The sequence below is a fragment of the Eubalaena glacialis genome, chromosome 6 (assembly GCF_028564815.1).
Source record: "Eubalaena glacialis isolate mEubGla1 chromosome 6, mEubGla1.1.hap2.+ XY, whole genome shotgun sequence".
NCBI lineage: Eukaryota > Metazoa > Chordata > Mammalia > Artiodactyla > Balaenidae > Eubalaena > Eubalaena glacialis.
This window is the reverse complement of record NC_083721.1, coordinates 71,073,402-71,101,156: the sequence shown is the minus strand read 5'-3', so window position 1 is coordinate 71,101,156 and position 27,755 is coordinate 71,073,402. Positions and strand designations below refer to the sequence as shown.

General features: G+C 42.4%; 1 protein-coding gene across 10 annotated transcripts in view; it reads right to left on the bottom strand.

The window, feature by feature from the left end:
* Positions 1-27,755, bottom strand: part of KALRN (kalirin RhoGEF kinase) — a 653,671-nt gene that overhangs the window by 288,306 nt on the left and 337,610 nt on the right. For 8 of the 10 annotated variants that reach the window (XM_061194271.1, XM_061194272.1, XM_061194273.1 and 5 more), the window contains 3 exons: positions 19,263-19,471; positions 15,801-15,975; positions 2,581-2,776 (listed from right to left, as the gene is read on the bottom strand). In XM_061194271.1, the coding sequence (XP_061050254.1) occupies positions 2,581-2,776; positions 15,801-15,975; positions 19,263-19,471 (580 nt within the window). The remainder of the gene's footprint in view (positions 1-2,580; positions 2,777-15,800; positions 15,976-19,262; positions 19,472-27,755) is intronic. The other 2 variants (XM_061194274.1, XM_061194275.1) reach the window with 1 other exon arrangement.

Below are 27,755 nucleotides of genomic sequence, written 5' to 3'. Positions count from 1 at the left end.
TTTCTGAGACAATAGTTTATTTTACCTCTAGTTCAAATATAGTTCATTAGACAGACAAGGTAAATGCCCAACCCATTTATTGCCTCAGTCCTGTGTCTCTGAAGTACTGCCTTCCTTGGCCACCTAGGTCCTCGGTAAGGCCCACTCTCGGTCCACCTCCAAACTCCACCCTTGGACCCCAGCTCTGGCGTGTTGCTGCCCTCCCTTCCTCCAAGCCAGAGATGAGGTTGATGCCTCCTTTGCAGGACAGGCACATGGCATCAGACAGAGAGAGCTTCCCTGAGAGCCCTGAGGCCTCATGGGCTATGCCAGACTGAACAGCCAGCTGAGGAGAAGCAGGGGAACAGCCAGTCCCAGCAGAGACTGAAGAGGCCAATCAAGGCTCTTTTGACAAAGCTCATTCCTAGAACAGGATATGTGGGGGTGGGCAGCCCATCTGCTTGGGGGGCTTTCACCCACTCAGCCCTCATGGTTAAGGTGGCTGCCAAGCACAGCCAGTCTTCAGGGACTGCCAGCTCCTGGCAGTCTTTCCGTTACCAAGGATACCGGCTCTTGGACAGAGGTGCACTTGCCCAAGGTCACGCCAGCATCCTGCTCCTACGTGCCGCAGGTTTTCAAGGCAGATGAGGCGCTCCACCTGCCAGACACGTCAATACTGAGGGATGAAGGGATGGGGGATGAGCATCCCTGCAGAGTTTCTCTGCACAGCCTCTCTCCTAGGTACTTGTCTGCGTTCTCTCATGGTTCCCCATCTTAGTTGGATAGCGGGCTATGGCGAGCATCATGAGGACAAGTTGTAGGGTGAAACCCTGAGTCCAGACAAGGTTTTCAGTCACAGTTTCCCCCTTCCCTAATAAGGCCTTGAAAAGGTACAGCTGTGGCCAAGAACACTGCTTCTCAAACTTTAACATGCACATGATTTACCTGAAGATTTTGTTAAAATGCAGATTCAGATTCGTTAAGTCTGGGATTCTGCCTTTCTAATCAGCTCTAGAGGGATGCTGGTGCTGCTGGCCCAGGGCCCACACTTTGAGTAGGTCCTGATCAGTGGTCCTAGCTTAGTGCATCAGATTCAGCTAGAGGGCTCACTGAAACAGATTGTTGGGCCTCACCCCCGAGAGACTCTGACGTGGCAGGTTCTAGGGATGGGCCCTTGAACTTGCATTTCTAACAAGTTCTCAGGTAATGCTGATGCTGCTGATCTGGGACCACATTTGGAAGTCGTTGTCCTGGGGCACGTCATAGATATCAGCTGCTGTGATTTAACCATCAAGATGAAAAGCAGTGGTTCTCAGCCCTGGCTGCACAGTGGTATCACCTGAGGCGCTTTTGCCGATGCCCAAGTCCCATTCAGAGGTGTTAGATCAGAGTATCTGGGCATTGTCATTTTAAAAATAGTCCCCAGATAGACTATGATGTGAATGAAGGGGCCTCCTGGAGCTGTGTGGAGCACGGGCTGCACCCTGTAAACAGGCCTGGGTCTCACAGGCAGCTGCAGCCTGTTCACGACAAACGAAAATTCAAGGAAAGATTATGCTGACCAAAGTAAATAGAATTTACTAGATTGTCTCTCCTCTGGTTAGAAGTGAAGTTCCTTTGAATGTTGCTATGTCCTCTATCAGGTCATTAAGAGAAACACAGTACCCTAAAGTCAAGTTTGCCTGCTAAAGTCTGCCTGACAATCTCATGATTTAAATATCCTTCACAATCAGCAGGGACATGGACAGACCACGTTTTAAAGAGTTGATGGCTTGAGGCCCTATCTGCTTCTTCCCGGAGGACCCGGGTGGGTGGCGGTGTGGAGACCTGGGTTCTGGCACTTCACTGGTGTGAGTCCAGATCAATGACTTCTTCTTTCTGGACTAGTTGGACGAGGGGACCGCTATGGCTCTCTCCGGTTCTAACATCAAAGGCTGTTCTAGAAAGTGGCAGGTGGAACATTAAGTGTTCGTGGACTTGTTGGATAAACAGTGACTAAATCCTGAGCAGGAAAAGAAGTCAAGCCTGGGTAACTTGGCCATGTGTTTTCTGAGAAGTTATAAAATGATATGACCTCGCCACAAGCTTTGTCAGTACTTCTTACACTCAAGCACAGACGGTTTTAAGAAAGATGAGGACTGCGAGGCGTGGACTGGAACGAGGAGCCGGCTGTGGCGGCAGCGGACAGGGCAGGAGAGCGCGCGGGGCACGGGCGTGGAACGGCGGCATCCGTACATCTGAGTGCAGCTCACAAGGATGCCTGATGGCCTCTGCAGCCCACCTGGTTTATTTCTCCAGACCACCATGTTTTTGGATCTGTGCTGATTTCCATCACTGGTTTTTCCCCTTCTCCCCACAGCACCAGGAGAACCTGGCCCTATTCCTATTTTTATCATAGCCTAACCGGGCAACCTCAGACAAACGATTTCAGCTCTCATGCTTCAGTTTCTTTTTCATTTTAATGGGGTCAAAAACCTCTGTTCCTTGTCCCTGTGGGAAGAGAATGAGGGAGTGGAGCGGAAGGGCTTGTTGGAGTCAAGCTGCTGTCCTTGTCTTCATCATCGCCCCACCGGAAGCAGGAGCACGGGACAGGTCGCCTACCTGAGGCCTGGACCTCCATGATGTACTGGTGCAGATCCTGGCCCTGCTGGATGACCTCGAAGGTCATGTTGTTCATGGCCAGCTTCCGCTCCGTGTGGCGCTGCAGCCGCTGCTCCGCCAGCGTCAGATCCTCCGTGTTGAAGTCATTCATCTGCCGAAGCAAGTCCTCATTCCAGGCATCTAGCTCTGCCGTCACCTGTGAGGGAACCACCATCAGTGCAGGCTCACTGGTCCACAAGAGCCTTGTTAACTAACCCAAGCTTCAGATCTGTCTCTACTTTGCATCTCTTTTCTGACCCCTAGATTACGTTTAAGCAATGGTGCCATGCACCCACGTATGCATGCCTTTAAAAGTGTTCTCCCCGTGTTTCAATGTCTACAGCAGCAGCAAACATTTACATGATGGATTATGGTTTAGAAAGGTTTTCACACTCCATCTCATCCTACCCCCACAATAACCTGGAGAGGCAGGCAGGGTGGACATCCCCAGGTCCATCCCACAGAAGAGGAAGCTGACGCTCACTCACACAGATGGAATGCTTTGCCCAGAGTTCACCCTGCTCATGAGGGGCAGGACCTGAGGACATTACTCAGTTCTTCTCCTGACTGCAAAGACTTTGTCCACCATACCACAACTGTTGTTGTAAAGATCTCATCATTGGAGAGGGCCTCAGAAATTAAGTACTGAGTCTAACTCTTTTCAAGAACCAGAAACAGAGGGCTGGAGAATCCTGGTAAATGGCCCGAGGTTACACCATTGGTTAGACCCCAAACCCAGGGGTCCCGATCTGGTTCCCATGTTCTGTTGTACAGTATTCTCTCTGCTACAATGGCTGATACCAGGAAGTGGTAACAAAACGAGGTATAAATGTATAACTTACCTCTAGAAATCCAAGCAGATTAAACTCTATTGAGGCATGAATGAGTCTAATGAAGACTGAATATGTAGTGAAGGAAAACCTCGCACTAATATGACTTTGCTAATTGGTTATTGCTCTACACCTTCACTCACGCGATGTGCCCTCGTTTACTCGTAAATATGTGCCTGCAAATAGAGACTGAATCCTATACTTCCTTTACAATCGCTGCTATTATCCACATAGTAAGAACTCAGAAGTATTGAATTGGATAATAATTCCACCTGATACGTGAATCAAATAAAACCTTTTCTAAAATGGTTTTCAGGTCTGTTATCACATGCTACCCCTGTGGTAGCCCTGTGAAGGCAATGGCACAGGTGCTGTCACCCTCTTTTCTGGGAAGAGGCAATGGAAGCCTCACCCCAGATCACACAGTTGCAGTATGGCCCAGGCAGCCTAAGCACACAGCCCAGAGCCCAGCTTAGAGATTTTCATCATGCTGGGTCTCAGCCCAGCTGACATGTGGCATAACCTTCCCAATTACCAAACACTGCTGTCCAGGAGCATCAGGGGACAAAGAAAAGGAAAGATGCAGCTGAGAGATGGTGCTGTTCCATGCTGTGCCGGGGCCATAAAGGCTGGGATGGGAAAGGCGAGCAGTCCCTTGTGAGGGGCTGCCATCCAGGGCACAGGATTCCACTCTTTGTCTAACAGTAAGACTTTCCTCCACTGAAAGTGCAGTTTCTCTCTTTGAAGCAGAAATGGGGAACTGTAAAAATATTACCTTCACTGTCGTGGGTTCTCACCTCATGCCGCCACCTCTTTGCAGGTCAACTAAGGGATCCACTGAGCTCAGCTCGAAAACCTAGTATCTACTTATTGTGGGGAGCCCTTGGGGATCTGAGAACCAGCAGGTTGGTAGGCAAACAGGTTTTTGCTATATCCCATCTTTTTTTTTTTTTTAGATTTTTTTTGATGTGGACCATTTTTAAAGTCTTTATTGAATTTGTTACATTATTGCTTCTGTTTTATGTTTTGGTTTTTTGTCCGCGAGGCATGTGGGATCTTAGCTCCCCGACCAGGGATCGAACCCACACCCGCTGCATTGGAAGGCGAGGTCTTAACCACTGGACAACCAGGGAAGTCCCTATATCCCATCTTTGAAAAGTACTTCATTCTCTAACTAGAGAAAGGAGTTAAACTGAGAAAAATAAGAGAGATAACTTATAATTTATAAGAGATAATTTATAGAATGAATAGGCCTTTGTAGACTAGGCCTATAGCTATGTTTTTCCTTCCTGTATTTAAAAAAATTGAAGTATAATTTACATATAATAAGATACATAAATTTTAAGCATTCAGTTCTATGAGTTTTGACAAGTTTAGTTACTGGTGTAGCCATCGCCAAAAACAAAATATGGGACCTTTCCATCACCCTAGGGAGTCATCCTTTCCAGTCAGTTCCTGCCCCTGCCCCACTTCAGGTACCATTTTCTGATTTCTATCCTCACAGATTCCTAGATTCCATACAAATGAAATCATACAGTATGGACTCTTTCATGTCTAGCTTCTGTGTTCAACACACTGTATTTAAGATTTATCTGTGTTGTATCCGTTCATTCCTTGCTACTGCTGAGTATTGTTCCATGGTATAGAGATACCGTGATTTGTGTATCCATCCTCTAGCTGGTGAACTCCTGGGTTGTTTTCAGTGTTTGGCTATTATGAATGAGGCTGATGTGAAAGTTCTTGCACAAGGCTTACTGTGGACACTGGTTTTCATTTCTCTTGAGGGTCACTTAGGAGTGCAATTGTAGGGTCATAGGGTAAGTGTACGTTTAACATTCCCAAGAGGAATTTCGCATTCCCTGTGAAAGTTCCATTTGCTCACCATCATTTGGTATTATCAGTCTATTTAATTTTAGCCAAGCTAGTGGGTGTGAAGTGATATCTTATTATGGTTTGAGGTTGTATGTCCCTGATGACTCATGGTGGTGAACACATTTTCATATGCTTATTGACCGTTGGTATCTACTTTTAGAAAGTGTTGAGTTTTTTGCTCATTTTTCAAAAGGTAGGTTATCTTTTGACTATAGATTTGTAAGCGTTCTTAATATATGCTGGATATAAGTCATTTATCAGATAATATATGGAAAATAGCCCAAACAAAATTTTTAGTCCATTTCCTTGTCTACAAGCTTAAGGAAAATAAAAATAAGAAAACAAACATGAAAGGAAGAGTCTGCCTTTTCTTTACATTTTAGTTTTTGTTTTGTTTTGTTTTCATGAAACTGAGTCTATGAAGAAGCTGTTTGCTGCAGGAAGATCCCAGAGGGGTCCCAAGGCCTGAGTCTGTGGAGCAGAAAGGCAAGTGTCGAGGGTCCTGGTTAGGGCAGAGCAAAGGTGAGGTGCTTTGGTTGGGAGAGTGAGGCTCAGAGGTCTGGTATCTCGGGAATCTGAATCTAAAGCAAATGTGAAGTATGCCCAGGATTCTATATCTGGTGTTTCTATATTCCTTCCTTCCCCTTCTCCACCCGTACCTCCCAATACCATTGAGCTGAAGGACCCAAGTCTGTCATGAAGCCTGAAGAATGAGAATTTCAAGGAGCTACTCAATGCAACAGCCTGGCTTCCAAGTCTCCCTCCCTGGGTCTACACACTCTTTACTCTCTCTGTGTCTGACTCTCTTCCCAAATCCCCAAGAACTGATGCCCAGAACCTTGAAATAGTCTGATTTATGAATTTCGAATGTCGGCTGGAGTTTAAATTATTTTCTTTCCTGAGTATTTTCTGTTTCCTCAAGGAATACTCTGTCATTGGCTTCCCTCTCTCCACCTTCTTTCTGGGGCACAAGGTTGGCATATAGCAGGGGCTCTTTTTTTTTTTTTTAAAGAAAAATTTTGTTTTCAAACCTGAAGCTTGCTTTACAGCTAATGAACAAACCTAGCTTTCCGGCCCCATCTCATGCTCTTCTGTTATGTGAACCAGGCATCTGGTTTACTCCCTGATCCTGAGAGGTAGCTCTGCCCTCTCCAATCACCTTCTCTGGTCCAGCAGCCCTGAGACGTCCTTGTCCCTCCTCCCAGTCTGCTCAAGTCCTCACTGCCCTTCAAAGTCACCCCTCTGGCATGAAGAGCTTCATGACAACCCCCAGAACCTGACGTTTTTCTCCGGCTTATAACATGGGACATGGGCTAATTTGTTAATACAGAGACAAAGCCTTGAAAAGAAAAAACCGCCTGGGGATTAATCTGGTGATCTAACTCCATTTGGAAAAGAAACCTGGAAGAATCTGTACTAGGCAGAAACTAGGGCCTGAACCAAATGAGTGAAAGATGGAATAGAAAGTACCCACAGGGCATTCAGCTTTCAATCAACCTATTTTGCTTCCTCCTTCCACTCAATTAGCTTCATCTCGGCTCCTGGCTCACTGAGCTTCTCTCTGGGCTCCAGTGGCCTCTCTCTGCCTCACTCTTCTGAATTAATTGGCATGTGAGGATATCAGAGATACACTGGCAGTGTTTCTATTCTAACAATTATCTACTCTAGAGCCACAGCCATAAGGAAAATCAGAGAAGGAGGTGAACAGGAATTTAGAAAGGATAAGAGGCAGTGGGAAATGGGAAGACACTTCAAAAAGAAGCCCAAAGCTTTCCTACCAGATGAGATTCACTGAATCCAGCATTCTGCGGTCAAAAACTGACCCAAGGGACTTGGTTTAGCAGTAGCCTTGGGCTCTGTTCTCAGAAAGCCCTCTTCACTGGCTCCTCCCATTTTCTGGGTCCTTCCCAGGAGTTATGTGTAGAGAATGCTTTCTCCCCTCACCCCCAAGTGTACCTGCCTGAAACAGAACTCACCTGTCCCTCTCTTCCCACTTCCTATGGTCTATTCCCATCACCTTAGCTCTTTATTATCAGCTGCAAAGTTGGAAATCTCACTGTGTAGTCCTTTTCTTCAGATCATTTTTAGATGCTGGTGATCATGATGAAGATGATGATCATGGTTAAAAGAAGATTCTACCCTGAATTATGCATTTATTATGGGATAGACAGTGTTAAGCGTTTGATTTTCTTTTATTTCATCCTCATAGCAACTCTAGGAGGAAACGAAGGCACACAGAAGTCAGATCATTTGCCTCATGGTCTCAGAGCTGGTGGTGGCAGAGCTCAGCATTCAACTACAAAGTCCAGGGCTCTTAACCACGGTGTCATATCAACAGAGCGGGTCCAAGAACTAACTTCAGGGGATAGCTTTCTTTTTATTTTTCTCACTTCAGAGAAGTGCCTGTTTAACCTTTCCCCTGTTTTCTTCTCTAAAAAAACCCCCACAAACTCCTGATAACTCCATTTCCTTCACTTCACATGAACCTTTGAAATTAATCATGTGCTTTGAACAGATCAATAAACTGTGTGTTTGTGACCTTATATAATGCCAGGAATAATTTACCCGTTCAAAAAAAACCCACAGAGCCTTCCCCCAGTAGGATATTTTTGTTGAAGAGTTGGTGAATTTAAAAAATTCGGTGCTTTGTGACCACCTAGAGGGGTGGGATAGGGAGGGTGGGAGACACAAGAGGGAGGAGATATGGGGATGTATGTATATGTATAGCTGATTCACTTCGTTATACAGCAGAAACTAACACACCATTGTAAAGCAATTATACTCCAATAAAGATGTTAAAAAAAACAATTGACACTGAGTATTTATACTCAGTATAAAGGTCACATTAACCTATCTAGAATTCTCTTGTTTCCCAGGGGCCTTTGCCATGAACAGGAGACACATCTGCAATCCGGCATTGGGGTGTGAACACTGGGACAAAAGCTGTGGCAAAGAGAAGTGTAACCTGCCCTCTGCATGGGCACGTTCTCTGTATGGCAAGCACAAATGCCTGTGGCTCTCACAGCAGTTACGTGAACACTCAGGGATCGCCTAACAGGATTGGGTAACAAATTCAGAGAGAAACAATGGGGGAGAATAAGATGGAATGTTTGCTTAAAATCTGGATGCAAATACATACACATATGTATATGTATATACAGCATATTAGTATCGGGTTGACCAAAAGGTTCGTACAAGTTCTCCCATGACATCTTATGGAAGAACCCGAACGAACTTTTGGCCAACCCAATATATATTATTTAGGTATTTTATTAATAATAACAATGCTGACTACAATGTATTAAAGTATTTAAGTGCTAGGCACTTCGCTAAAAATGTTCTATGTGTTAACTCATTAAATCCTTAATAACCCTATGGGGACTGGGAATTATTATTCTCATACCTATTTCTTAGATGAGAAAACCAAATGAGTAACTTGTCTAAAAGTCACACAATTAGTAAAGCTGGTGAAACAGGGTTTCAAACCCAGGCACTCTAACTCAAAATACTGCATACTCAGTGACTGCACTATACTGCCTCTCAGCAAAGGGTGTGTGTGTCTGTGTGTATCAACACTGCATATGTTATGTACATTAAGGTCCAGTCCCATTCCAACTAACAGTGGCGAGGAAGGATCCAAGGCATTTCATTGTGGTAAGATGCTCTGAAATACATGAGCTGTCAATTGCAGATGAACATCTTTCTGTTCTAAATATAATGTCATTATTTGTATTAAAACGAGAAAAGCGAAAGCTAAATATTCTCCACTGACCCACAAGTGCTGGCTGATAGGGAAAGACATATTGCAGCTAAAGAGACAGTCTCACTGCATGGGAAGGGCTATTTTATCTATAATGGGTATGTACATTGATATGCATTACCACTGTGAAACTAAAATAAACTAAATTACCATAGTCATTTGTTCTTCTTGTCTAGTCTAGTGTTAAGTTTTTTTCTGTTAATCAATTTATAAAATGATGAGGATCAGTGAATTCTAATACAGATTATTTTAAAAGTATATCATAGAATTTCCCTCTGTTTTAGAAATATATATAACCTGTCTAAAGAGTTAAAATATTTCTTTATGTAGCTATAAGAAAACCTTTGAGGATACTGCAAGAGTTTTCTGGAAAAGCAGAAGGACTTAGCAGTAAAGATATCCACTCAGTTGTTTTTTGATTTTTGGCAAAAAAATGTAAGAACATATTGCAACACTGTAACTGATGAGTTCCAATGTTCGGTCACCTAATTTCTATTCCAATTGGATAATTTGGATAACGGAACACAATTTTTATGACCAAGTTCATGTTCTTTTTTTCATTATCATCATGATTAAAATTGAGATCTTTTATAATCATGACTTATCTTGAGTCTTTATTTTGCCCATATCTTTGCCTCTTAATCAGTTTGAGACTTGTAGGACTCTATTCTGTTTTCAAAAAAATCTCTCCTCTGTTGAAGAGCTCCTATGATGTATACTGTTCACCCATTCTAAAACTTTCAATGCTTGAGTGTCAGAATGGGTTTTCTCCTGTGAAAGCTAAACACCCAGTGCTGGAGCTTACATCATTTCCTTCTACTGAGTTCCCTGTTATCTTTACCAGAAAGGAGAAGCAGACAGCATTTGAACCTTGATAATGTCACCTGACTTCAGGTCCACAGCCCCTTACCCACCCCATTACAGAATGATCTGAAAGCTTCCATCAGGGATCTTTGATAATTTGCCAAAAACAAGTGACACACCAGAATACTAAAGCTGTGTAAATAATCCTTTTTTTTTTTAAAAGGAAGATGTTAGGGGAAACTCCCAATGATCCTGAAACCAATTTGACAAAAGTCTAGAAGAAACTATCAAATAAATATTTTGTGAGAATTTTGGTTTACTTTATTGTATTTATTCTGCATTTCCTTTGCAAACGATTTGGGGTACATTTAGAAAATGCTGTAGGAATCCCAAGGGAACCCACAAAAATTGATCTCAAACAGATCTCATTTTCTTTCTTGATATAGTTACTAAGTTGGTGCATTTAAGGCATGTTACAAACATGGAGAACAGCAAGGCTTTGCAGAGTCTCACACTGTATCTATGGAGGAAAGGGCTATGAAATTGGACTAGAAGATGATGTGGCCCTTTGAAGGAATGACTGTGCAGGCTGATGGCTGTGTCACCGAAGGAAAACTTCCAGTGAGGCACCGCAGAGCCCTGCCTGACCTGGCCAATATTTCAAGTTGTTGAAATACTGATAGCAATAATAAATTAAATTTATTTTGATAGGCTGAAGAACTGGGCCTAAAAAAAGTAAAATTTGAGAGGAAAAATACATAAAAAGCTTTCATTTAAGTTAAAAAAAAAAAGTCAGTGTATTGGAAGCACGTATCTTGAAAAGACAACCAGGGGCTTTTAAGGGAGCACAAGCCTCAAGAAGGCAGAAAAGGCCCCTATCTCCTGGGCTGTGCTGGGAGAGCGCCAGGGTCCTGGACACACAGCTCCCAAGGGGTGTGTGTAAGCCAGCCGTGGCTAACTACAGACCAGCCAGCAGGGGGCAACCAGGAGAGGTACAATGTGTACCCAGAAATCGGCGAGTACATCGGAGCTATGTCCCACAGAAAAGGGCTGACAATAAAGAGAAGTAGTTATCGAAGTTTTAGAGTCAGAGGGGACTGCAGAAATAACTTACACAATCTCAACACTTTTCAGATAAAGGAAAAGAGGTCTGTGATGAACATTTTCAAATATTTTTAAGGCTGCCAAATAAAAGGGAGCAGATTTGTTCTGTTTTTCCAGAGAACAGAACCAGGACCAAAGGGTAGAAGGGTGGAGATCTTGGTTCAACACAATAATGAGATCCTGAGCTCCCTCCTCTCCCCAACCTGCTTCTGGGCTCTGGAGATATTCTGGTAGAGGATAGATGGCATCCTTCAGAGATGCCAAATCCTAGCCACCAACTTTTACCTGTCCTCCAGGTGTCATCTCATTGGGAAAGCTTCCACGGGCAGCCTGAGAAAGCTAAGCATTCCTGTCTCAGTGTTCTCATCAAGCTGTAAGCTTCTCTCTGTCATAGAATGATCACATTATAGGATGGTTCTATTTCTATGGTTCTCCCTAACTAGCCCACTGATGGCAGGGGTTGTTTCATCCTCAATGCCCAACACAATTTTTGGTGCATGGTAGGTGCTCACAAATGTTTATCAAGTTGTATTGATAGTAGGTGCTCACTAAATGTTTATCAAGTGTAAAACGTGAAAGGCCTCTGCATACAACCAATTGCAGAGTTGAGACCACCAGTGCAAATTACAATCAGCTTTCTCTCCCCTAAGCAGAATTTTCCTCCTTGAAGGCCATTTTCCTCAGCCTCAGCCTGGCCCCAACTTGTCCTAATGTGAACCCCATGGATTTATAGTTTGCTATTCCATTCCTTACCTGGGTTAATGATGCAGATTAATTTTCAGGTACATTGAGAAAACTTTGGTTGTAATTATAGAGTCAGAAATTTAAAAGAAAGATCATAACTGTAGCCTATTTTTTAGTCCCTTGTAGAGAGTATCTTTCTTGGTGTCATTCCTAGTACTCTCCAACATGGGTATGCCCACCCCAGGGGATACCTAAGATTATCCGTTGATAACAGAGAGAAATATTCTCTGTATATAAATAAGCATATGTATGTGCATATATATGTACACATATTTGATCAAACCAATAAAAAAAGATATGATGTTTCCCCGGACTTTCAAAGGGTACTGACACCAGAGTCTCACTCGGAACACATGGCAGGTGATGTGGTGGGCAGGGCACCTCAGGGACGGTGGAAGGACCACAATGCAGAGGGGCGGACTGGCTCATTTGTTTAGTTGCTTTCAGCATATTTCAAATTATTGCTGTTTTCATGTGCCCAGTTAAATGGACTTATCTATTATCTAGTTTTAACTAAACTACCCTTCAAAAAAAGACGTGGCTTAACACGGTTCCTCAAAGAAACTACAGTTTGAAGATAATACTAAACATGAAAGCACAAGAGAACTTTGAACTCTTTGGCAGCCATATGACGGGGTGAAGAAACAATGACAATCTAATCAGGTCTGTCAAGAAACCAGAATCAAAAAATAATTGAAAATTATCAAGAAGACTATTTGAAATATGGAACTACAACTTCTAAAAAGTCAAACTTCACCCTAAGGGCACAGTGAGTTTTGAGATTATTAGTGATAGTATAACATGTATATAATTTATAAATTAATATGGATGAATATATAGGGGGTTGCAAGTTCAAAAATATTTTATTGAGAGAGTATCTAATCAAAAGAGTTTGGAGACCACTGTCCTGTTCCTGCTTCTAAAAATATTTTTTTATTTCTTTCTGATCATTCTGATTAATTGCAGAAAAGGTGAAATGCATGGAGTTATCAAAAACAAGAAGAAATTATCCATATTCTTACCACCACAAAATAAACATTATTTGCATTTGGTGAAGTGTCTCTTCCACTACAACTGTTTCCTATAACTTATCTTTCATAGGAGGCTGAACTTACAGGGAAAAAACTTTAAAGAGCATCATGTTCCGCTATGGGTCACTTCATCTAGTCTCCAGGGAGTCTAAGAAGGAGTGTCAGGAATGCAGCTGCAGTCCTGGTTTCTGAACATTTGCCTAATACATCTGGGATAAGTTTCACTCTCAGTGGGCGTACCCCCTGACCCCATCCCAGGTATACTCTGGAAGCCATATAATTGAGTGAAACGAGACTGGTGCCGCAACTCATGTGTTACCTTAATTTTAAAATTAATTAGCCCATGCCAGCCATCAGTGACATGGTTAAGGAGTCACACTTAGATTACCCAAATGTCAGGGGAGCAGGTCAGCTCTGGTTTTCAGTAATCCCTAGGAATTCCGAGTATGTCCATCAAATGCCTTCCTTTAGGAAAGGAAACCATAGCTGTAGGTCCTGCAGTGACAGCCTCTGCCCTGGCTTATATCAGCTCCAGCATGGCTCTCATTATAGAAACCACCCTCAGTTTCACACTCTGAATCTTCTCTAGAAGTTTGCCCTTCATCCTCACAGTGAAACCCTAGCTGGTATTTGAAATAATCTCATCACCCTCAAAAATAACTTCTGACAATCTGACTTGAAGGAGAAATTTTCCATAGGTTTGGCAGGATTTCCATTTCTGTCTAAGATGAAAGGCAGCATTTCCCCAAGGTTTGGGCCACATCCGAAATGGGGAACAAGACCCCTTCTAAAACCTGGGTGCAGAACTAAATTTTTATCACCCTCATTTTTATCTCCCTCATTTGGTCTGTTTATTATTTTTATCTCCCTTATTTTATTAGACCCTCATACTACTTCCCTACTTCTGGTTTGCTGCATACTAAGCTGTCCAAGTTGTTGTCAGGGTGGGAGGGGAAACATTTATACAAACAAAGGCTGAGAAATGCAAATCCTACAATTTAAATATCAAACTCTTCTACTGCAACATTTAAATAGGATCCAATTTTAAAGTATTTGATTTACAATCAACTTTTTTAAAAAAAAGAATATCTTCTTACATATGCTTTGGATTGGAAATGGATTTTCCCAGAATTACTGCAGGCAAACACACCGGAGTGATGCCCCTGGCTGATGTCAGGGGTACAGTTCAAGTGGCAAAGTGAAGCTAACTGACCTGTTCTGGAAATAAACTAGCAACCCAGACCTCAAAACCACAGCTGTCTCATCAAATAAAGCTTAAACATCCAAACCCTCAGGTTATTCCCTCCCGCTTAAGCATTTTTGATGTGGACCTGGAATGACAGTAGAGTAGATAAAGAATACAACAGTCAAATCCCCACACCTGCTAACATAATTCCCCCATTGATATATTTACTCTCGGTGGGTGAGGACTGTGGGAGGGCCTGCAGCCAACACTGCTGCAACCAAACATTACCTCTGTTTATTTCGGTGAGTCTCACTCCCAACTACCAAAGAATAATAACTCACGTCCCCTCTTTCCTTTCTTTATTACCTTTGTCACCCCTTTCATTCCTTTCTGCATACCAATGTCTCTAATTTTCCACTGGCATTTTCATTGTTCTTTCAATATATGTTTTAATACTGTCTGCCACCTGAAATCCCTTTGAGTGTAGATTCAAGATAAATTATAAATAAGAAACATAAATAAATTTATTTGAAGTTATGGAATGAGTTGGAAGGATAATCGAGATCTAAATTTAAAGACTTATCTTTTCCTTTGTTTCAGAAACTGTCCAGAAAGCACCTTTTAGAACATGACATCTTTAAGCAAAAAAGCTGCAGTGGCTTCCAGGAAGTCAGGATAGCAGTGAAGAAGGGAAAGGTCATTAACAGAGTCAGGGATAGGAAGGATTGCTTTAGGACTGCTTTTTGTTTGTTTGGTTTTTTTTACATTTCTGATTCTCATTATAAACATTTTTGGTCTCAGGATTGAAGAAGAGGGCTTCTGTTGCCAGCACAGTTTTCTGGTCCTGCATGGGATTGTGAATGACATTGGCATTGGGATATTGGAGCATACAACATTTGAAAAAATAATAATTTTCCTTCCAAACCAGTTCCACAGACGTTTCCACAAATATTTTTGGGAAGATCAATCCCAGACCCCCAGAAGTCCCAACTAGAAGGAGATGGTTGGAATGCAAAGTAAAGTTTTAATGAATTGTAGAGGGATAATTGGTTTTCCTTCACAACACACCAGCCAGGAGCAAAGAGAAGATATAGCTTTTAATTTAACCCTTTGCCATCCCTGAAAAGGACAAAGCGCCATAGGTGTTGAATACTCTTCACACCCCAGAAACCTTACTGGCCTGGCTTTAGTTACTGTGTCAAAGCAGAAGATAATAAAAGGTGGATATTATGTGGGGCAGACAGTATTAATAGGCATCACAAAGAGGACATAAATATACCAGAACAGAGGATTCTGACCTTCCCAGAATGAAGTGAGGAGTCAAGGAAATGAACCAGCAAATGTCCTTCACATATGCTTACTTTCTTAATAAGCAGAAAGCAAACTGAGGATTCCGGTCTTCCTTCCTGTGGCTCCTGACTTCCTGGCTGCTGTGTGAGTCCGTCTAATCCCTGATCTACAGTCACCAGCTGAGGAGACCACCTACTTTTAACACCTTCCTACTCATGAAGCTATAGAATCCAACAAGTCTGCCTCAGTCACCAAACAGCCAACTCCGCGGTCTGCCAGGAACCAAAGTGCCAAGTAGGAGTCCAATGCAAGCCAACAAAACCCTTCTCAATGGAGTAATCCCAGACAGACAGCGAGGGGAGGGGCTCTGCTTGGCAGCCTGGGTGAGGGGGAGTGGAAGGAATCCAACACGGTGGAACGTGAATTTGCTGATTTCCAGAAACATATCATGATGCATAATCCCCTCCCATCCCCTTAGGCTACTGTGCAGCAGTCCTTCCGGTTCCCGGGGCACTGCCCTCGGGCACCTCACCTGCCCAGCACCTCCTCCCCACCTGTACCTCAATGGTGTACTGCTCAAAGATGCGCAGCTGCAGGAAGATGTCCAGCTTGATCTTTCGCTCATGGAACAGCTCCTCCATCTGCACCTGGGCGTCGTCGAGCTGCTGCAGCACCGACTCGATGTGGCTGATGGAGCTACCGTGGGGCGTCTTGTTGCTGGACACAGCCGAGTCCCTGTGGCAGAGCGGGGGAGAGAAGGGAGGGGCCTTGACATGTTAACAGTGACAGAGGGGCCTTCCTCGTCTGAGTGAGGGGGACGGGAATCTACTGTGAGCCTGGCACTGGCTGCTTAGTAGGTGAGCCAAAGCTACTGTGCCCTCTTTGGGGTTCACAGCGCTATAGCTCTAAGGCTAGCTGCTGTCCTATTCCTCAGGCAGAATTGTGACGGGATCAAATGAAATAATGCATGCAAAAGGGCTCCACAAATGTTACAGAAATCGAATGGTTCCATACATATATGTAGTCTAATATATACATATTTCAAGACACACATACACAAATACACATATCACAATACATAAGGGTAGATAAATTAAGGCATATGTAAAAAAAAAAATCCTTCCTAGTTTTACCTCACAGGATCATGGTTAAAATGAGATCATGGCTGCCAAAATTATTCATCTCCTTTGTAACTCTATGCCAAAGTTAAGGGCTGGTGTTATTACACAGGCTTCAAGCTATACTTAGGAAAGCATGGGGTCTGGAGGCTGCAAGCCTGGCTTAAGTCCCCCTCTGACAAATATGGGCTGGTGACCTTGGGAAATCACCTCCCTGAGGCCCAGTTGCCTCCTGTAAAGTGGGCTTAATAATCCCTGCCCTACTCACGGCACAGTTTGCTGTTAAAGAAGATGGCATGTGTAACCGTGCTCTGTGACCAGGAACGTGCTGTATGAATGACTGTTAATGCTGAAAGGACAGTGGCGTGTCAGGTGCTGACTGGAGATGGGTCCAGCTGTGGAGTAGAAGCTAGGGCACAAGAGGCTGGACAACCAACAAAGGCTTCAGGGAGGATGAGCCCAGAATTGGGTGTTAGAAGAAAAGGATGAGCTGAGTAGATGCGAGGGGTGGGCTTTCTGAGCAGAGAGCGTCTATACAAAAGAAGCAAGGGGAGGTGGCATGCCATAGAGGGAACCAAGAGATAAACATATTGATCTGCTCAGACAAGTGAGGTGGTGGTGACACCTCCAGAGCCCATTATAATAGGAAAACTGTGGAGTTCAAGAAGTTTAGATTCTACAGGGCCTTGACTGAGTAAGCTAGAGCCCTAAAACTTGAAATAAACAAGCACATTCATTATCTCATGATACCTTAGTTTCTGACACAGTTTAAGAAGTCAGAGGGGAAAATCATTAGTTTTGAATGGTCTCATCGGCAGCCTTTCTGAAAACCAGGTCCTTCTGGCCTGTGTTTGTCTCAGAAGCAATGGTATCTGAGCTCACACTATTTCTAGACGGAGCATAAAGCCAGTTTGTCAAGAGCCTCCCTTTCTGTCATCTAGAGAGCTTCTGATCCCTCCCTTCTCACCCTGACCTATTTGGGCATGAAAGCCCACTACTGCACAGCTTCCCCCAACTACGAAAAGAACTCAAGAGGAGTACTCAACACTGTGCATTATGCATTTGCTGAGGAGGGCGGATACAACTATTCTTTCTGACGGCTCCCCTCAATCTTTCTCTATCACCCAGCTTCCAGAAGGAAGAGGATGATTTCTGGTCACTTTGTTCAGCATCTCTGTCAGTGTCACATTCACTAGGAATCATAGCGATGATATAAAAACCACCTTAGGTGCTTCGGTGATCAGTGCCAGAGGAGTCGTGGAGCCCTAGGAAAGATGTGTGCGCTGGTATGTGTGAGGCATCCTGCCAATGTCCACTAGGCATCGTTTGCTTTTTTTCTTTGACTGGTCTTGATATCAGGGAGGGGAGTCCAGGCTAGCATCAGACTGGTGGGGGGAAGATCAGTCGCCAGTGGTTCTTGTCACACGCCTGTGGTCCTCTCTGAAGTCCATGGAACTTAAACTTATAGGACAGGCATCAGCAACCTCGTTGCCTTTACCATCACTGAGTAGCCTTCAGCCCTCAGGTATGGCGCAAGGTTGGCAGGGGACAAGAGCGAGTGGCACCTCCACAGACCCAGCCCCACAGAGAGGCTAGCCAAGCTTGTGAAAAGTATTTGGAGAGAAAATGCAAAAGCCATCACATAATTCTAGAGCTGACAAGCTCCTAGAGTGAACCCCTTAATCACACAGACAAAGCAGCTGAGGCCCAGAGAGGTTAAGTGGCTGCCTACTATTTGGCATTTTCTTCAGAAGCAAGTAACAGTGGAGTTTCCTAGGTAGGCAGACAAAACTGTCACATATTATATATTCATGACGGTGAATTGGGGGAAGAAGGGAAAGAGGCTGTCTCGTTGGTATGCAAAAGAGGACTCAGAACATCTCATGTGCATGTTTGGAATAGAAATGATTAATCCAACAGAAAAGCATGCCAGGGCCATCTTAAGGTAAGCTCTCATTGTTTATTTAATTGGACAACTGGTATGAGGTGGTGGGGAAGCCCTCTCCAACTGAAGTAATTCCCTCTGGCTCCAGGACTGTCCTGGGACTTGTTGATGAGATTATTTCTGTCCAGAGCTGGCAGAGGTCCCGGCATTCAGTGATTTGAGGATACAAACAAGTCCCCACAGGCAGACATCATCAGTGCCATCAAATCCTATTTACACAGCACCTGGGCATAGGGCTGGTTGCTGAGGGCTTGCTCAAGGCCTCATGACACTTTACCTGAGGAGCTGATGCCCTTGACAGGGACAGGAAACTAGACACTGATGCCAATAGAAAGGAGGCAATGGTGTGGATGATTCTAAATGAATATAAGATATCAGGTAGGATTTTCTAAGATTCCTTCTTAGTTATTTTTGTTTAGGGCAATAGAGAAGGAGTTTTATTTTCTGGGTAGCAAGGAATGGTGGAAAGGTCATATGTGGGTAAGTGGAGAGCAGAGTGGGACACATCACACACTCTCTACATTCTCACAGGGCCAAAGGCAACCGTTTGGGGTTACATTTCACCAACTGGAGCACTAGAATTCAGAGGCAGCCTGAGAACAGATGCCAAATAACACTATATTCCATAATGGCTATTTCTCCACATGACCAAATATGCCATCATTCTTAATGAAGATACTATTTATTTAAATTTTTGTTGTATTTATATTACTTATTGATCGCTGAATAATGTCTTCAATGATACATAATGCTTTGAAACATCAGAGCTTTTCCATTGACTATTCCACTCTAACTTCAAGTTGGGTATGGTGCAGGCATTTTTATATCTGACAGATGGAGAAACCAAAGCTCACACAAGACCACAAAGCTGGCTGCGGCTGAGCCAAGACCAGAACATGATGACTTATCTCGCATCTAGTCCGAGGCATTTCCCACTGGAAAGCACTGCCCATGCTGACCTGGCCTCGCTGGGCTCCCCCAGGGAGGGAGGCGCTGACCTGAGCTGCTGGATAAGGTCTTCGCCCTCCTTGATGACGTTGAGTGTGGCATCCAGAGTAGCGGTCTGCTGCTGCTGGAACTGCTTGATCAGTTCCTGGACCGCATCCACAGAGTCTGCACAGACATCCTCCAGCATCTCCTTCTGAAGGTCTTCCATCCATGTCCACAGCTGCGGGGGAGAGAGCAGAGACTCCACTCAGGGCACGTGGGAGAGGCCAGGGCTGGGGTTAAGGGCAAGAGTGTGGAACTGAGGTCACCCAACCTACCCTCAACCAGTCAGTGCGGTATCAGACTGTCCTTCTAATCAGCACCCCTATGGGTCAGTTTGCATTTCTGTATTTATACTCACTACGCATCTCTGTTAAGTTTACTCCATTAGTGCTGGCATTCCTGAAGGACAGGAATCACCCTCAGCCTTACTTCCCAGTGGTTTAGGGAAACTGTGGTCTTAGAGCAGGAAGCTCACTCATTTTTGAGCGACTGGGAAGAACAGGAAACTGGTGATGGACAAATATTATTTCATCTTTCATGAAGGACGGCTCTGCATACTTCCTCCAGGTAGCTAGATGCTGATTCCTAGAAATGTATCATGATTTTACAAATATGTAAGAAAGAATGTGACGCTCAGTAAGAACCAAGTGAAGATTAATTAAGAAAATATGTGCTATGCTAAATTATTTTGTTCTTTTCAGGATTGCTTGGTTGGTTAGAAAGTTGAATGCTAAAGACGTAGCTTATCTTAATTTCAATGTAACTATGAGACATTTCTCCCATGATATTCAAGATGATGAAATGCAGTCAGGATGATATTACTGGTCAGACAACTTTAAAAGAGCTAAGTATAGCATTTTGAATGGAATAAGTACTGGAAATGATTAGGAGTTGAATTGAATTACTGAAAACTCATTTATTAATAGCTCTTCCTCATACTGAAAATAGATCTCCAGTGGCCTGCCACAGTGCTCCACTTCTAACTGCTCTCATTGAGCATTTTCATGAATTGTAGAGGGAAAGATGAGTCTGATGTTTGCTTAGAAACAAGGAATCTTCACTTGACTAGCAGGAAAGATAAGCTCATGGCTCTACCAGGAGAAAAGCCAGTAGAGAGAAAAAATTCATAGAAGGAGCCAGAAGATGTGGATTGTGGCCTCTGTTCTTCCTATAACTTGTGACGCCTTTGAGTAAATCACTATACCCTTTGCTCTCCAAGACTTAGTGTGTAAAATAGGCTGGGAGAGCATAAAATAAAATGGTTAGTTACCTTATGGTTCTAACATTCTGTAAGTCTCCCATGTTAAAAACATGGATAAATATTCACCTTAAGAATACTGTTTCATCTTGTTGGTTCTCAGTATGATAAATCATGGTATGGCCTTTGGAACAAGGGATTAAAAAAGAGACAATAAAGAGAGACAAAAATAGTCTTCAGATCTTGGACAAGTTATTCTTTGTTCTTTAGAGAGGAAAGGCCCTCAGTGTGGCAGAAGAGGTTGAGTTCACAAGATTAACAAGCCCTCGAGGTAGCAAATAATGGGGTATAAAGAATGTTCTTTTTGGATAGGCGAAAACCTCTCTGAGCCTCAGTTTCCTAATCTACAAAATGGGAAGAATAAGATTTGCCCTGCTCACTTCAAATATTATGAGAAATAAATTATTTACTTATTATCAATGCTTTAAATAAACAAATAGCATTAATAATAAGCCTATAACATTGTGATGAGAGCTATAAGGAATATGAATTATTATTATTCAGTGTTCCTGTCATTCAGTAGCTTGTGTCTGGTTGTAATTAATTCAGTTTATTTTCTTTACAAATAAGTTTTTGTTGTAAAACACAAAACAAGTTTTCCAGACCATTTAAGCTGGGATACATATTCTTACAGGTATGAATGTATATATTTCAAACCAGTACGAAATTAGGAAGTTCAGGATATTGGTCACTATAACTTAAAATTACTTCAGACTTTCTGGCTGTCATTTTGCCTAGAGCAAAACCATTTTCCAGATGTGCTGAAGTCCTTGGGTATGCGATAACGGAATCTCTGAAAAATTATTGTATAGAGAGGCAATATAGCATAGTGGTTAAGAGTTTCAGACCCCGCACAACATTGTAAATCAACTATACTTCAATTAAAAAAACGAACGAAAGAAAGAAAGAAAGAAAGGAAGGAAGAAAGAAAGAAAGAAAAGAAAGGAAAAGAAGGAAGAAAGAAAGAAGGAAATAATGAAAGGGTTTCAAACCCCAGTTCTACCACATGTTACCTATATAACCTTGAGTAAGCAACCTACCGTCTTTGCACCTCAGTTTCCCTTGTCAATAAAATGGGAACAGTAATAGTTCTTACCCCCACAGAGTTGTAAAGATTACTAATAAGTTGATATATATGTGTGTGTTATGTCTATGTGCATATACATACAAATAAGTGAGATATATGTGTGTATGCAGATATACATACACACTCTACATTTATATAACTTATATATATACCAATAAATATATAGACATATGTATTTATTTGTACACACACACACAGACATCCACACACAGATGTATTATATCACTTAGAAACAGTGCCTGGCGTATAGTAAGTGCTATGCAAGTGCTAGATATTATTATATTTAAAAGATATTTTTCATGCAAGCCACCTCTAGTTCCCACTAGAAGACAGAGGGAAAGTTTGAAATACTCCTTCATTTTGAAATTGGCAAAAGATCAATACTGGATTTGATCTTTCAATATGCTAGGATGAGCTGGGCCCCTCTTTTCTGTTTTTGCAGCTTTGTCCTGGGATATCTAAAGAAAGCCTAGAGACTGAAAAGTCTAGATATTTCTTTAAAAAAAAAAAAAGCAAGAAAAGAAAAGACTATGTGAAGAGAGAGAGAGAGATTAAAATTGTGGACAGGAAGCAGGTCACTTAAGAAAAATAAACTCAATGTGTCAACGGAGGACAGGCACTGAGATGGAAGACTGCTCACGATGAGGCTGGCACTCCCGTTACAGGAATAAGAGACAGAGGACAGAGGCTTACAGATATCTTGAGGATTTTATTTTATTTAGGATAATTTTATTCTCAGTACCATCCTTAAGCTATTTTAATGGCTTCACAGCTTGGAGTTCCTTTTTCCCCCCCTCTTTAACGAAAACTTGAACACCTCTGGTGTAGGTCTAGGGAAGAAAGTCAGCATCATTCCCTTCTGAGGAAATCCACCACGACTCATGACACTTCCTCCGCCTGGTGGTTATGCAGCTAAATTGTAGGGACAGTCAAAGACCAAACTTGCCAAAGATGACATGTCAGTGTTACAAACAAAAAGACTAGAGAAAGGTTGGGTACGTCCGATAATACGCTGACCTCAGGAGTCAATATCATTTTAAAAATGTGTCCTTCCCACCAAAATTCTCTGATTAATGAACTGAAGTTGATTTCTCAGATTTCTGGCCATACAGTCTACTATATTATAAAGAAAATCTTGTCTAAGGTAGATTAAAACCTACTGCTAAGGAAAATCAGCTAAGAGATAAACAATCAAGTACAACATTAGATGCCACTCAGCCCAGTGGTCAGCAGCCTGATAAGGAAAGGAAGGGGCCAGTCTACCTTCAAGACGATAAAACGTCAAATAAAATTGCTAGGGAATTTGACTCAGAGAAAGGGAAGGGGATTACAGCACCAGAGACAAAGGGTTAGTGACATCTTTCTCTATTTTTCCTTCTGTAAAAACAAAACAAAACAACCCAGAAAGAAAGGAGTTGTTGAATGGAATTGATATTTACTGGAGATAATTCTTGATTCTTCCCTTGTCTGGCTTGTTCTACACTCATGGGAAAACTACTTTACTTCAATTACTTCATACATAAAGTGCATGTGCATTAGTGTGTGTGTGTAGGTGTGTGTTTGTGATTTCTCTCACTTATCTCTAAAATCCCTTCCAACTCTAACATGCTATGGTTTCTCTTCAGAAACTGAGGTAAAGAAGAGGGTAGTAATAGAAATGATTCTCTAAACTGAAAAACTGCAATCACGGCTTTCACACCAAGACACCAAAAGTTAGCAACAGTTCAAGGATAATTGCACCACCAAGTTACTATTTACCACCTGGAAAGCTTGAGTAGGGAGCCACAGGGAATCCCGAGAAACATGCACACAGTCGCCCCCTGGTGTCAACAAGCTTAAATTGCACGCTCATAATTTTGTTGTAAGCACCTCTGAAGCATAAAGTGAACGAATGTAAACGTCAGTGTCACTAAACTATGAGTAAGGATCCATATTCCATTCCTTGGGCTGTAACTTTTCTACTGTCTAAATTTCCTGTAGGTTTCCTTCTGTGTATGTGTCTATCTGACTTATCCTTGAAGAGCATACCTAGACTGCTTCGAAAGGAATACAAATCAGAGAGCCACGTCTATTATCACTTTACTCATTATCAGGAGCCAATGAGACTGAGTCAGAGTGATCTCACACTTCAAGCTATCACAAGGCATTGCCAGAACAAGGTGAAATCATGGAGTGAGTGAGGCAGCTTGGGAGCAGCCGCCACATTTCTGCCTACTGTCTTCCATTTCCTTTCTCTTTCCTAGGATAATCCTCTTAACCCTCTGCTTATCTAGAGTCTAACATATTAGCACTGCACCTTTGCCATCAACCCACCTGTTCCCCAGAAAGAACCACCTGTTTCACCCATTTCCAGACCCTCTCTTCTTTTTTATTTTTTCTACCGAATAGGAAAATGTAATATTTACTTCCCAACCTGTTTTATGAGACAAGCATAACTTTGATCCCCAAATCTGACATGGACATTATAAAAAGGGAAAATTATAGATGGAGCCAACATAAAAATAGGATTGTCAGACCCTCTCTTCTTGATCAAACACACCTGTACGAGGACCATTCTTTCAGAGTTCTGCTCTCTGCTTGGCAATAACTATTTGTTCCATGTTGATATATACACTCAGATGGCTTTATGTGCCCTTTCTCTCAGAGAACACATGTAATTGTGGCCAAAAATACCTACATCCAAAAGAATGAGCCTAATTTGAGAATTTCTAGAACTTTGGCAGGGGGAGAGTTAAGGCAGCCTTTCAATGCCCTACATAAGGTGAGCTCTAAGACTGAAATCAGTGAGTTCAGGAAGGGCCAGCGCATGGACCCCATTCTGCTTGCATAGTGGGGAGCCTGAGAAAAGGGCAACTGAAAAGGGCAGGAAGGGAGGGACAAGGAAGGGAGGAACTAGGAGGTTTGTAGAAATAATGAGGCTTAGGGATGACTGGTTAAGGAAAGAGGTAATTTTACTCCATCACCTTCTCCTGCTGATTGGCTGTACCATTTGCACAGCTCTGGTAGCCATTGTGCTGATACAACTGATTGACCACCAGAGATGCAAAAAGGAGCACCAATTCCACAGGATGAATCACCCCTCCCTCATTCTGAAGAAATCGTTTTTCTTTGGCATTGACTACTAGCTTTGATTTCTTAAATAAACACCATATCAGTTTAGCAACTGAAACAGAGGATGAAGCTGTTTTGTTCTTGAGGCCATTATGTCTTTTGAAGACTGATTTAGTTTTGGTTCTACAGTGGGTGAGTAGAGAAACATGTATATATGTGAGTGTCTGTGGCATTTGTGGTATGTGTGTGTGTACCTATTTGAGCAGGAAATAGCATGAAAGAATGATTTCACAGGGTTATAAACAAATGGAAATGGGCATTTAATTAAACTACCTAATAAAGAACTGAGGTTGATTATCTTGGCCACATTCCTTAGTTAATTTGACTCTCATATTATGATTGCAAAAATATCTAAAAATGGATATTTTGAAAACCCAGCAACTGCAGCATTTCCATGGAAACACAGCAAGGAGAGAGAATTCTGTCTGGACAATCTCTGCAGAGCAGATGACACTTGCTACAAATGCCTTTTCCCTGGACAAAGAAAATGAGGACTTGCGTAAATGCTTCTCCCTATATCCTCCCCTAGCTGTCCAGACCAGCAAACAAACAGCTGGCCTCTTGTCCCCAGGCAAAAAGAAGATATTTGAAAGTTCAGCACAATTTGTATTAATAGCTGAGGTTCTGGATACTTAAGAAGGTTCCAAGCACATGTTTGTCTCTTCTCTTTATTATGTAGCTCTTCTCTCTAAGTAGGGATGGGAAGTTTTGTTTTTATAAAATAACATTTATTGAGATTGTTCCTGATTTTCAATTGAAAATATCATTGAAGAAAACTTATAAAACAAATAAAGTATGCAAAGGAAAATTAAATCACCCATAACATTCTTAGCTTCTTTGTATACCGCTTTCTAGTCTTTATTCTATGTGTGTGATCAAAATTGAGGCCATGATGGATATACAGTTTTTTATATGTTATATACCACAAGCCTTCTCTCATGCCATTAATGATCTTTGACAGTGTGATTTATAATAACTGTATAATATTTCACTCTATAGATTTACTATGATTTGTTTAATAAGTCACTTAACATGGAATATTTAGATGGTTTCTAATTTATTCAAGGTTATTAATAACACTGCAATGAAGTGGTTAGAAGGCTTTAACCCTCCAGACTCCTTTAGTCACCAAGAATTCACAAAGCAGGCAAATAGAATCAAGCAGACTCTTCAATCTGCAGAAGAAATGAGCTTGGAGGATATCTTCTTCATATCTTCCTTCAGTTTCCTCTCTGATCCTAATTAGAGTACATCTTTAGCAAAACTGAGTAGAATATTATCCTTCCATTCACTCTATTTACTGTAAGAGAGAAAAACATCCATAGCAACTCAAAATTCCCTCACAGACTTGTAGACTAGTAAACTTGGCTACTAATCTTGCCTTGAGTAAAATGCCAGAAGTTTGCCTATAGAGTCAAGAGGAAGGAGTCAAGAGTTAACAGACCCGGATCAGATAGGACCCACACTTAGCAAGTTTTGAGAGGTGGCGTGAGGGAAACAGCAAACTACAGAACTTCCTTCTCCATTAGCCCATCCAAGGATGCTGACTTCTGCCCTAATAATCCATTTCTGCCTGCCATACAGGCTCTAGAGGAAAGGCCCCACAGGCAATTCAGATTCCCCACCTGCCCTCCTTTGTTTTCACTGTCTGTAGAGTTCAAGTCAAAGAACTGTAGTAGACGAACCATGTGATTGAATGGGCTTCCCCCTGCCTTTTTTTTTTTTTTTTTTCTATTTTCTTTTTTTTTTAGGAGAAATGACTAGCTTCTCATTGTCAAGTAAACCTATTCAATATTTATTCAGCATCACTACGCATCTGACACAGCAGCAGAAATATACAGTAGGATCTGTATCTACACATCTAAATGCACATGTGTACGCTCCATATGAGCACCTCCAATTTAACGAGGAAGCTCCAATCACTTCAGTGAGATCCCAGCATCTCGACGAGGTAGGCACACAGTGCTCCTGTCCCATCTGGGTGGGAAGTTGGAAGCCCCAGGGAAGAATTTCAAGGAAAAATGATGCCTGAGTTGAGTCCTCAAGTTCCTTATTAACCCTGCATTAGAGATGTTCTAAGAATAAACTTGGGGGGGAGTTTTCTGCTAGGAAAAAAATGGGTATTAGTATTGTACTACTCAATTTTGTAATAGTCATCATCGTAATTATCACAAAGTAACAGAGAGTAAGTAATTTTCCCAAAGGCATACACAGCATGCTCAATGAAGATCTAGATCTGGAAATCAGACCTCCCTGGCATCTAAGATCTTGCTGTACTTAACAGGTGTGTGTATAACACATACGCCTAAGTGTGTACATACATACACACGTCTTATTCTCTACTCTGCCTAAAAGGGGCCTCAGACAGACTAGTTTGGTGATGGGAAGGTAGCTGAGAGAAAACATGCAGATATAAAGTCCTGTGGGATGGCCCCCGTGAGCATCCCCTCCACAATAGCCACTCAGAATGATGCTTTTCTTTCCATCCTGAAAAAAAAAGTCAGAGTCTGTATGATCTGAGAGTTGCAGACCTCTTGAATAGAAAAAGCCTCACAATCACACATCCCTTCGCACCCAGGCAGGACTGCTCCTAATTTCTCTCATATTTTGAGGTCCCGAAGAAAAGAGACTATGCTACTTCCTGACCGCCTCCTGTCTGAATGAATTTTCTGGTGGAGAAAAGTCCTCCAAGTCTCTGTTTCCTGGCCTTTATATGAAAGGCAAATGAGAAAAAGCATGGGCTTTGGAGTCAGATTTGGGATCAGTCCCTACATTTACGACATCCTCACTACAAGACCCTGGGCAAATTATAAATTTCTCTGATCTTTAAAATTAGAATAAAAAATGACAATGCTCATGGCTATCGACTAGACAGACAAATAGTCAAGCACACTGTAGGGGCCCATCCCTTTTAGCTCCCTCTCCCTTTCTCCACCTGCTCCCAGTATCATGATGCTCCCTTTGGTACTATTTGATATGAATGTGGTTGTATACACGGAGCCACGG